This window comes from Opisthocomus hoazin, chromosome 1, assembly GCF_030867145.1.
Source record: "Opisthocomus hoazin isolate bOpiHoa1 chromosome 1, bOpiHoa1.hap1, whole genome shotgun sequence".
NCBI classification, from domain to species: Eukaryota; Metazoa; Chordata; class Aves; order Opisthocomiformes; family Opisthocomidae; genus Opisthocomus; species Opisthocomus hoazin.
In genome coordinates this window covers 35751145-35763648 of record NC_134414.1, presented here as the reverse complement: position 1 = coordinate 35763648, position 12504 = coordinate 35751145, and the positions used below count along the sequence as shown (strand labels likewise).

At 43.1% G+C, this 12504-nt stretch overlaps 1 protein-coding gene across 1 annotated transcript in view; it reads right to left on the bottom strand.

Moving 5' to 3' along the window:
* LCP1 (lymphocyte cytosolic protein 1) overlaps positions 1 to 12504 on the bottom strand; it is an 18888-nt gene extending 6384 nt beyond the window's left edge. Inside the window, exons 1-8 of the mRNA XM_075422079.1 lie at positions 12415 to 12504; positions 10466 to 10617; positions 9577 to 9706; positions 8152 to 8284; positions 7474 to 7555; positions 5305 to 5470; positions 2276 to 2418; positions 106 to 201 (exon numbers count right to left, since the gene is read on the bottom strand). Coding sequence (XP_075278194.1) covers positions 106 to 201; positions 2276 to 2418; positions 5305 to 5470; positions 7474 to 7555; positions 8152 to 8284; positions 9577 to 9706; positions 10466 to 10617; positions 12415 to 12481 — 969 coding nt within the window. The 5' untranslated portion in view covers positions 12482 to 12504. The remainder of the gene's footprint in view (positions 1 to 105; positions 202 to 2275; positions 2419 to 5304; positions 5471 to 7473; positions 7556 to 8151; positions 8285 to 9576; positions 9707 to 10465; positions 10618 to 12414) is intronic.

Below are 12504 nucleotides of genomic sequence, written 5' to 3'. Positions count from 1 at the left end.
AAAGAGTTTGCTTGTTCTGGCATCCCAGTGCAACTCTGTGTTGGCCAGCAATGCAAGTAGCAGACAGAAAATATCGGCATTTACTCTAAACTTATCTCATCTTACCCTTAATCCTGACATGTCAATAGTAATAGCCGGAATGCCTTCTTCATCTCCCTTGGGGGCAACTTGGTTCAGCAAATGGTAATAAGCTCTTGAGTCCTGTGACAGACAGAGAAATGAATGGGAGGAAAAATTACATCTAAAGCTCAGGTTTTGCGTGCCTGCGCTCCCCTGAACAGTGATGTGCCCGCATGCTTCGTTTTTATTAAACAATCATTGGGCTACATAATTAAATTAATGATGCTGGAAGCACTCAGCAATTCCTACTTTATGCTATATTTGCTAGATCTATTTCTTCCCTAAGCCAATATATATATATGCTGTAGAATGCTCAACACATGAGACAAGATGCTGTGTGTGGCATTTAAAGGACAGCAACAACAAAGAGATATTAGAATTGACTTAATCTGAACATTAAATAAGAGATAAGAAAATGCATACCTTTATAATACTGTAGAAGTCAGGCTGCCGAGCATTTAATAAAAGAAAATGCAGAAGGAGAAAGCAGATGTTTAAAGCAGATTTCAAAGCAACGCTGGAACAGTTATGGAAGAGAAAGCATAGTTTTCAAGGACAAAAGTCAACACCAACAACAGTATCAGCATTTTTCAGGCAAAAGGGCAGGAACAAGACAAGGATTTAACATGTTGTGTCTTTAGTCTTTTGTGAAATGTAATGTTGCTTCCATGTGTGGAAAATATTAATCTCACTTCAGAAATAACTCAAAGAATTGAAAATAAAGCTACATGTTACTGTCCAGGGACTTGACTAATTAACCCAATTAATACTCTTCAAAATATAAAGCAGATTACCTGAATTATTTTAACTCTTATACATCTGCATTACTACCCACCATATCTAGAAAGCAGTTATTTATAACAGAAGTGAGGTGAGCAGACGCACTTAATTAGAGAATGGCTGTAAAGGCTGAAGTCTTGGCCTCTGAGAGTTAAATGTGTGCCTTATTTTCCAACTGTAAATATGGTAAGTGCAATTTATCTCTCAATTGCAGATAGGATTTAATCAGTTGCATTATAGTCCTCTTGTCCAGCCTATAGAAAGATGGGAAAGTCTCCATGCCTTTCCCTTTCCATGGATATTCTCCTGTCACCCCCACCCAGTGAACCAAAAATCTGTTACACTAAAAATTGTATTGTTGAATGCGACTCTCGGACTCTCCTCTTGCCTTCTCTGGTGTTTTTTTCCGTATCTCAAGTAAATCACGGTAAATGGCTTTCCATGCTTCAGTCCCTGGTAAAGCCTACAACCAGGTATCTCTGAGCAAGGCTTTTCCCATACTGTGCTGGGAGTGGGCAGGTTGGGCCATGGCTGGTGAGGCTGGTGTGCTGGCCAGCCCCTGGCTTGCCTGGAAGCCAGCTCAGACACCCTCTCTGATACACCCCCTGCAGCCCTGGGATGCTGGCTGGGCCTCACACTGTAGCTTTAGTGTCTGAAACTCATTGGTGTGCACCGCTGAGGTTGAAATACGTCTGTCTAGGAAGAACGAAGGTCCTACAGAGAAAGCTCTGCTGAAATCTGCACCCACAAGCTCACGAAGTCCCAAGTATGTGAAATATTCTGCACAGACTAGACATCCATCCCTGCAAGTGCCTCCCCATCTAGCTATATTATTGTGAATAGTCCCACTGAATTAAAACTTGCAGGTAAGTGCATGCAGGGTTATAGCAAAGGTGGGGACAGAGCAGCACATAACCCAGGTGCTGTACTGAAGGAAAGATCAAGTTGGGGAATTGGAAGAGCCCCATCCTCTTCCCTTAGACCTAGTTACATGTCTGCATAAGGTCAAGCCTTTTCCAAACCAAAGCCAGGTCAGGAGGCATTTAAAGACATTTAGGTAGTAGAAGAGCAGTAGATGCAGGGAACTGAAAATTCAGTGGTAGAGTCCATACACCCTGTCCAGAGCCAGCAGCCGTTCCTTTCCCAGGCATTTGGTGTGCTGGGGCTGGCAGTGATGACTGGGAGTTTGGGAGGAGGAGGAATACTGCTGAGCAGAATGGTAAACCCCACCAAATGATTTAATGTACCCAGCTTCATGTGTTCAGCAGAGCAGTCTCATCTGCTTGGATTGTTTCAGTGCACAGTCCCTGTTTGGAGGACAGATATTTGGGTGTGGAGCTGCTTTTTTGCTATTGTTGGTCAGTGTTTCTCATACCTTGATGTCTGAGCTGAAGTTGTTGACTTTGTTGCATCCTGCATTCTCCAGGTGATAGTTTGCCCACCTCAGCAGCAGTTCCTCTGGAGACAACTTCATCAGATCCTCCAGGCTCTCTCCTTCTCTCAGAAGAGCGATCAAGGCTAAACAGGGGGAAAAAAAAGTAATGATGTTGTGAAGACTTGCAGAGGAGAATGTATAACTATTTTCTTTTACACATTTGGCTACCCTAGTTTCTAAAAGTGAGCGACCAAAATGTTGCCAAAATTCAAGCTGGGTTAGCGTGACAGAGGACATAAAAGAAGAAAGGTCTCATCAATAAAATGAGGACAAGGCTTGTAGCTGTGGATCTAGCAGTGGATCACATAGAAATGCAAGACAGTTTCAGTGTGGTCTAAGAACTGCCCGGTTTCCTTACCTCAGATCTTAATGAAACGAAAGATGATCATAGAACCATAGAGTCATAGAATCATGGAATAGATTGGGTTGGAAGAGACCTTCAAAGGTCATCTAGTCCAAGCTCCCTGCAATGAGCAGGGACATCTTCAACTGGACCAGGTTGCTCAGAGCCCTGTCCAACCTGACCTTGAATGTTTCCAGGGATGGGGCATCTGCCACCTTTCTGGTCAACCTGTTCCAGTGTTTCACCACCCTCATTGTAAAAAATTTCTTCCTTCTATCCAGTTTGAATCTATCCTCCCTTAGTTTAAAACCATTACCCCTTGTCCTGTTCCTACATGCCCTAGTAAAAAGTCCATCTCCAGCTTTCTTGTAGGCCCCCTTTAAGTACTGGAAGGCTGCTATGAGGTCTCCCCACAGCCTTCTCTTCTCCAGGCTGAACAGCCCCAACTCTCTCAGCCTTTCCTCATAGGAGAGGTGTTCCAGCCCTCGAATCATTTTTGTGGCCCTCCTCTGGACTCTCTCTGACAGGTCTACGTCTTTCCTGTGCCGAGAGCTCCAGAGCGGGACACACTGATGTTGAGCACAAGGGCAAGATGGGAATGAAAAAATGAACATAGATGTTCTGCAGAGAGTGTGTCACACTACTCTGATCTCCTTCTGATATCTTTTGTCATTCCTTGAAAGAAATATGGATTTGCTATATAAAGGAAACAGTGTTGACCCACTCTATCTGGATTTCCACAGATAATTTGATATAGGGAGCTATGGGGTTAAACTGAACCAGAAGGGGATATTTGAAATTAGTGGATTTTATGAAGAGAACAATGTTAACACTGAGAGAAGTGGGCTGGAAGAAGGAATCTTGTGAAGTTGACCATGGATTGATTTTTGGATTAATGCTTTCTCTTTTTTGCATGAGTTATCTTGGCAAAAATACTAGCAATGTGCTAAAAATTTGATGATGATATTCATTAGGTGACATAGTCAATACAGAGGATGATCGGAAAATCAGACAGAAATAACTAGATGACAGTAATAAAAATTGAATGTAATTTAATAGGGCCATGTTCGACGACATTCACTAGGAAATTAATATGAATAGCTGCTATTAGCTAAAAGCTTATACAAACACAGGATGAGAACAACTTGAGTGTATTAGATGTCTTCTGAGCTACTCTGAGCCGCCATGTGTTATGACCAGGGGAAAATCAAACATAATGTTAATGCATCCCAGGGATTTCCCATGGAGTTTGAGATGTATTACTGCCTTGATACCATGTGTTCATGAGAGCTCATTGGAAATACAGTGTCCCATATTAAGAAAGAGGAATTTCACCTGGAACAGCTGCAGAGAAGGGCTATCAGGGAAAGAGAGAACCTGAAAAGAAATCAAAATGATCTTAGTTTGTCTACCCTGACAAACTGAAGTCTAGGATGAGACGTGAAGGAGAAAATACCAGAAAGGGAAAAATAGCTATGAAGCAGGGCAAGGCTGCCTACAAAGGAATGTAGGACCATTAGGAATGGGAACTGGAAACTCTGGAAACTGGTGGCTCTGACTGTGAAAGGGATAGAAATGTGCAGGGGGTGAAGCAATGAAGGTAACATCTGTATGGTAACTGGAGGAAAGAAGGGTCATTGTTGGTTGAGCACACTACCCAGAGGCGCAGGGAACAAAGCAGTAAGATGAGGTACTGTCTGGACTGCATGTACACACCCACAGCCTCACGCTGAAGCTGTTTCACAGAGCATGTTGGCATTGGTGAGACACATGAGGAGTGTTGTGTCCAGTCTGGGGCTCCCCAGTACAAGACAAACACAGACAAACTGCAGCGAGTTTAGTGGAGGGAGACCAAATGGTTGAGCTGGAGTACGTGATATATAAGAAAAGGATGAGAAAACTAGGTTTGTTTAGCCTGGAAAGAGATCTGAGAGTTGAACAAATATTGTCTTCAACAATTATGGAAGGGCCAGAGCTGCATTTTCCCAGTATGCACAGCAAAAGGATGAGAATTTACAGTCACAATGTGCAGGAAGGGAAATTCCAACTAGATATAACAAAAAAAAAACTTCACAGCGAGAGTGGTTGGGCTCTGGAACAGGCTTCCCAGAGAGCACTGGAAAAGGCCCTGAGCAACCTCATCTAACCTTGAGACTGGTACTGCTGTAAGTGGGTAGTTGGATGGCTGAACCAGAGGACCTCCAGAGTGGACCTTAAGAGGTTCCTTCCAGCCTGAATTATTCTGTGACTCTTAATTCTGATGGCACAAAGAAAGAGGGGATGTTTGGCAATGGTTTCGTCAAGAGCAAGAAAAGAGCAAAGCTTCCTCAGTGCAGTGTAGCATTTTCTTATCCCAGATTCAGTGCCAAAACACCAATATATCTGGGTGTAGATCATCATTCCTGACACAATGAGAATGAAATTGGCTCTGCACATACAAGCCTACAGATGGCTTTGGACTTTGGAGTGCTGGAAGTTGTGAAGAGCAAGGGAAATGACAGCAGTCAAGAAGACAGGCAACAAATACTTGAAAAAAAAATCGAATCAACAATTTTTTTAAAAGAGCTTTATCCTAAAGACTGTTCAGTGATAACAGTAGAGCACTGAAATGAAGAGCCATACATACCTTCGTTCCTGCTGATCTCTATGTCGGCAAAGAGTCCAATTTTGATGACTTGCCATAAAAGACCCAAAACCAGGTAAGGTTTCCCTTCTTTTAAGTCTTCAGCTCCAATGTTAACAACATGGCACCCAATGGCTGAAGCAGAGTTCAGGGCCAGGTTCAGATTTTCCTAGGGAAAGAAGAGAACTTCCGAATGATGCAGTAACTGGAGAGCGGAGGATACAGGAAGCGAACACAGCCAAAACTAGTGAAATCCATGAGCAGCTTTACTGTGAATGTATTTACGTACATGTCTGCTCACAGGGAGCAGGGGAACGCAGAATGTCCTGGGATTGCAGGCAAGTTCTGGGTCCCAACACAAAGACAGAAAGGGCCTCTGGCAAAGGTGAAAGGCTCAGACATCTGGCCTCGCCATGTTACAAAGCATTGGACCTCAGAGCCTACATCTGCATTCACAGTGATGTCCTGGCTCAATCCTGGTGTCAAAGCCAGGCCTTCCCCACAGCCACACTGCTAATGCACAAGCACTTGTTCAAGTGAAGACTTTGGCTTCAGTGCAGGGCAAGCTCTCCTCCACTCAGTCTTGCACACATGGAGGAATGAGGGAGCTACAACCCAGTCAACGAGCAGACATTCCAGGCTTGGCTCTCCCTAAGCACTATGCAAAAGCCTAACACGTAAGAGACAAATAATTTGCTGGTTGGCAATGTATACAAAAAACACATGGTCATAGGAATCAGTATGAATAAGCCTGTTGAGTTTTTAACCTTGCAGTTCAGCCAAGGTCAGCACTGGTCAGGCCTGGATATTTTCTTTATGAATTTTGGAGTATGGAGTCCTGTTTTGGGAACATTCAGTAGAAGCAGAGGGTTTCTGTGCTTCACAATGAGGGGCGGAAAGAAAGTGATGTTCCAGGAACCTTATGTTCTTTCACCACTTCCTTCCCATTTAAAACAAAGGGTATAAGAAAATCTGACCCACAGGTCTGCACCATTCAGAAAGGTGGCTTAGTGAACAAAGGGCAGGCAAAGGAGGCAAAGAAGCCTAGAAAATATAATTTATCACGCAGATTTGCAATTTTTCACAATTCCATTACTGCTGGCATGACAGAGATTTGATTAGATACAAAATGCAGAGAGAGACATAGTGTAAATGCTCATAAGCTAGAAAAATTGGAACATTTCAAATTACTTACCTTTTCTCCACCAGACAGCTGTAAAAGGGTTAAGTTAAAGTGGACGCTATATTGATCAAATCATGTCTATGTGTGACAGGGATTGATCTGGGCTGCATCACTAAGCTATGCTGCTGACCAAAATGATTAGAACTGAAAAATGTGGTATACAGCATAAAAATCCAATTTAATGGCTTCTGAGCTTACTTGAGCCTGGCTAATGTTCCATCAAATCTGAGTAGCTGAGGGCTAAACTGGGTTAGGTTCATATCTATTCCACATATCTATTCATATTCTGTACTCAGATACATAGATGTTGTTCATATAAAAATATCTCTCTACATACCGCTGTGTGAGAAACACAATAAACTTTAAATAGGTGAAAATTTGCTTATTTGACCAATTTTAAATTATATATATGTGCACGTAATAGAAACAAAGAAAGGATTCCGTATTCAAGGTGAAAAAGTACAGATTGTAACTGGCAGGCAAAGGCTGTGTTCTGCTCTCAGGCACATTGCACACCACGGTACTTCCAGGATCACAGTGAATACTTTGGTGAGGGCATCGGACTGCAACACAGCCGTTGTGAATTCAAGTCCATGGCCATGCCTGTGTGACTTTGGAGGGGGGTTCAGCCTTCGGAGAGCTACTCCAACTGGAATTGGTCACCGTATTGTCTAGTTGCTCTTCCGTTCGTACGACATCTACCACAAAGGTATCTAAAGCTTTGAACTGGTAAACATTTAACCCATTTATACATTGGGTTAAGTGCAAATACAAACACGTTTGTTTAGTCAGATTTCTCATATGTTTGGAAAGAAACAGAAATATAAGTCTTTATGTTTGTATGATGTGGACCTGGGCACCTCACTTTGCCACAAACGACTTTGCCTGATTGTGTTGGGCAGGACCATGGTATCTCCAGCCTTTGCTCTAGGTGATTATATCCAAGTATCCAAAGGAGAAAAGCAAGGAATCTTGTTACATTTTAGTACCTGTATTGTGAAGGGTGTGAGCTTCTTTTTGTTGATTGTTCTCTCATCTATGGTATCTGGCACTGAAAAGTTGATCATCTTACTGGAAATAAAAGAAAAAACAACAAGAAATACACTACTGGCTATGTGCACACAAAATACAGATACAGCTTTTGTCACTACACTGTAGGACAAGTCAAAGAGCTGCAGATTGCTGATCAAATACAGGTAGTCAGCCTCTGTTTTCACATGTATGCACAGAGACATGCATGCAGTACTCAAGCAATTCTTTTGTGTTACATGCAGATTGTACTATGGGGTGCAAGGCCAAAAATGCTACAAGGTGAAGTTGTGCAAGAAATTTATTGTGCAGAAATTCCTGTGAAAGCACTCACTATCTTGTGCTGCTTCATGTGACCCCCCCAAAAAGTCCTTGGACAAAAATAAACCCAAATAACTCCTCAAATTTCACTGACTTCATCTTATTGCAAAGGTCCAGAGGCAAGGAAAAACTCTCACTTAACACGAAAAAATCTTTATATTTTTAAAGATAAATGAAGCAAAAAAACTAGCATTATTAAGGACCTGAATCTGCAAAGATTCATGAGCTTAATGCAAAATCAGCAGCTTGTATTTAAGCAAACATGAGTTTCTCCAGACTCATGGTTCCCATTTGTGAGAAATAGGGGAATTATTTACCAAAGCACTATGCCATCACCGACTGCCTGGAAGAGGTCATCTGTTTCTGGATTCATTGGGACCACGTGCTTACAGTCAGGGTCCTTCTCCAGGGCTTTATTAATCCAGTTGACAAAGGCATACTTTTCTTCCTCTGTGGAAACAATATCAAATCCATCAGTTTGCTGTGCAATGCCTCTGCCACCATTTTACTTACAAAGGCAGAACTCCTGGGGGAGAAGACTCTCCCACCAGTGTGACTGATCAACACACAAGAGAAGGCGGCTCTGAGGAGACAGGTACATGAGCTGAAGACGGCAATGGGCTTGAGCTGGTTAATACTCCTTCCACCCTCCTTCCCTTTGACTGGGGTTGCCCAGTGTCATGACGGTGGGCATATTATAGAGGCTGAATGAATTTCATGTGATTAAAACGTATGCTGCCGTTGCTATGCTCTGCTAAGAGTCATTTGGACTTGCACCATAATTTCAATGCATTGTTGTATCACTCTGCTAAATTGAAATCCCATGTAACTTCAGATAAGTTCAAATCAGTGAATTCTGCATTGTACCTTACACTCTCCATATGTGGAATATCTAGAAAAGCCTGGCCAGGACTGGACTCTGACAAGGAGCATTCAGAGGGTAATGGGCAACTGAAGTCCAATAGGGCTGTAACGTAGCTATCCTGTACTGGCAGCAGCAGCTCACACCACCCCTAGTAGCTCAGAGAAGGTATCCTCTGTGCTCAGGTGGGTGAACACCTTGGAAGCATCCTCCACTCTCCCTTCCCTGGAGAGAGTCAGTTCCCCAACCTTGCTCCTGGAGAAGACAACCAAGGGTGGGACCTCCTCCCTGTGGAGCTGCCTCAGAGTGGGCTGTGCCCAGGAGGCAGCAGAAGCAACCATGGCCGGCCCCAGCCTTCAGCTTGGAGAAACAGGCTGGGAGAAGAGCCCTGATGGGGTTGTGCCCTTTTTAAAAAAAGGTCAGGAATCATTTGGTTCCAGGTGAGTTTATAGAGAGACTACCAGACAACTGGTAAATGTACAAGGAAATGGGTTAGCAACAGCAGGGAAACTGTGCCTTTCCTCGACAGTGAGCAGGGCCAGCAAAGGGCCAGTCTTTGTGCTGCTGTAGCCATGCTGGGAGGCTTTTCTCCAGCAGAGCTGCAATGCCTTTGTGGTACGGGAAGCTAAGCCAACTGGAGCTTCCTCCTGTAGCCGCAGCTCTGTCCACCCTGGTAAGCTGGCTCACCCTATTTTTGACAAAGACCCTGCTCTGGTGCTTTGTCACCGTCACAACTCTTTGCCTTGCACCAGACTCCCCTGAACAGCCACCAAAGTTCACCGAGGCCAAAGCACCTGGGTTTGCACTGAGATAAGGTGCAGATGGTCTCCAAGGGTACACTTGTTCTTAGTTGATATCAACGTAGGACAGCTGTACCTACCTGAGTAAGAGTGCTGTGTGCCGGCACTGGACTGCTCTGACGTCCCACCGATAGCACAAATCCCCTCCTTCTTGTTGATTTGTTTTCGGAATGACTTAGCAACATCGTCACTCTTCAGATTTTGGAAAATCTTTCGGGCAAAAGAGACAATTTTAAAATTTCAGAGAATTAAACCAAGCTAGAACAGCGAGCTCTTGGGTCAGGAGACAAGTCCTTTCTGCTTCATTCACAGGGAAGCACAGCTTGCATGATATTCAGTGAGTTCCTGTGTAAAATCTGTGTATGTGCTGTGGTAGAAAAGGATCATACACAGCTTTTATGTTTTCAAAGCAGTGAACAAAGATCAGCTAAGTAACAGAAATGTATATGGTATGAAACCGTGGAGCTAAAATGTGCAGGAGGAGGGCCTTTAACAGTTTTGGTTTGCAGAAAGGACAAGATAAAAGCTGTTTCTCCATCCCAAGGGAAATTCCACTATTTTAGTATCTTCTTTTGTCCCAGTTCAGACCAGAAAAAGAAGAAGCCTTTTTAACAGAAAAATATGCCCCATAAAGTTTTCAGTTTCAATCTGCTGACATTTTTCATAACCATCTAGCCAGAACATAATCTTTTTGCAACTTACGACTGAAAAACTTTATACTGCTGCATCAACAAAACTGAGAGATACTAAGTCTATTCAATGCGCAGCTGCATTCATGCAACTTGTCCCAGTTAATTGCAGGATTTCTAGTTCAGTTACCTCCTGCTCTCATCTTTTCCAGTGATGGGACTCCTTGGATTAACTAGGTGCCCATGAGACCCTGTGCTTGTGCCTCTGCTGTGCCCTGGGGACCACCATAAGTATCCCACCTCGCATCTTGCTTGCTGAAATAAATAACATCTTACTTACTGAAATAAATTCCTCAAAACTGATCCTGCCATCCCCCGTGGTTGTCAAATTCTGAATGAGTTCTCTGGCTTTATATCCTGGGAGAGGGAGATTGGCTGCCTTCAACACGTCTGTTAAATCATTGGCATGGATGAAACCGTTCCCACTGACATCTACAAAGATGAAAGCAAACATTTAGATTCTACATCAGCCCAATGAAATTTTATGCACACAAAGGCTGTTGTTTTTATTTTACCTACAGGGTAACATATGGTACATTATATATAAATATTTGCTATCCTGAAATCCAATATTTTCAACCACTGTGGTGTCGTTCACACCTGAGAAAAAATGACAACCACCATTTAAAAAACAAAAACACACAGTGATGAATTTATATGTTTTAGACATATAGTCATACCTTACAAAAGCTAGGTTTAGATGGATATAATTGACTTGCCAAGTTTTACATATAGACAAACGTGTGATTTACAGAGAGAGTATCCTGTCTACAGAACAGCTAAAGACAATGGAGTTGATGCAATACAGAGTTACACCTTACATGTGCACATATTCATAGATATAACTTGTGATTTTGGCCTGTTTTCTGCATCTAGTATCATCAGAAGTCATGAGTTTAGAGGCTGGGAACTCCATATGGTCATCCTTGAAATAAAAACCTGAGTGCCTCGCTGCGATGGTGCTAACATGGATAGTCCTGCTGAGCCTGTTGCAAGATTTGGGGTAGGATTTTATGACAAGATCACCAATACAGGTTAAATAGTCCTTTCTTCTCCACTGGTTTGTGAAAACCTCAACAAATGAAAAAGGAAACTGAATCTATCGTGTGGAGAGTTTCTATTAAAATGCTATGGTTATGTACATAGTTATATATGGAGTTATATATGGTTGTATATTTATTTGTTATATATCTGGGTGTTTCTCGTTCTGCAGGCTCTTTTTCCCCAGCCCAGAGGCCGAGGCAATTTCAAAGAAGCACGTGCCGATTTCCTGCGTGGTAAGTTGCAATGTGAATCACTTGTTGCATGCTGCAAAAAGGGACTCAGCTCTTCAGCATCAGTAGCACAGATTAATACAGATTGCAAACAGCATCCTATCCATTTCTGAAGTCACACAACAAAAGGATCTGGACTTGGAGAGGGAAATGTCTGGGAGAGGAACGAGCGCTTCCTTCCAGCATTTGCCTTGTCAGTGCATCGGGTGTATGGAGCACATGCAGTGACCAGATGTTTAAGATTGCCAGCCTGGACTACTGTGTCCTTAGGAGTCAAACAACCGTCACCTGAAGCAGCAAGGACAACTGATTAACACATAATCCAGTGAGGCTGACAGATGAGTCTAACCTAATAAAAGTTAAGTGAGCTGTGAGAAGCACAAGGACCTTTTCTTAGAATTTGGGTAGACAGTGATGGGTCTGCATGACTTCAAAGAAGATGAATCAGATGAGACCTTTAAAGGCTTGGAAACAAAATACACACTTTAAAAATATATGGGGCTTGAAAGGTCACACTAAAGGGATTACAAATCTTGTAGCCATTTGCACATTCATCCTCTCCAGACTCTTCCTCCCCAGAGGGAGTACTCAATTTACACTAAAATAAAAACATTTTTCCTTCCAAATAATTTGCCAGGAATAAACAATATCCTTAGGAAAACACTTGAGAGTATTTCCAGCATGGTTTTCCGCACAGCTTCTGAGATTATTTCGTAAACCCTGCTGCTCATTGCCCTGCCACCTCTCTGCGGTAAGGGGCCATTGCTCTGCAGCGCGCTGGGGTGGTTTCATCTGGGAGGCCTGCAGCGGCAGGAAAAGGACTTTCTGTGGTTTCTGTGACACAGCAGATCAGCGCTGGAGTAACCTCTGCTTCCTCACGGCTGGCCAGTACATGAGAAAAGAGCTTGCTACGGCTTCACACTTCTGCAGAGTCTTTCCTGTTTGCTCTACTCACCGACTTTGCTGAACGCCTCTCGTAGCTCTGCCATCTCCTCCTCCGAGAAGTGTGCCGTTGACGCCATTTCTTATTTCTGCGAGTGGCAGG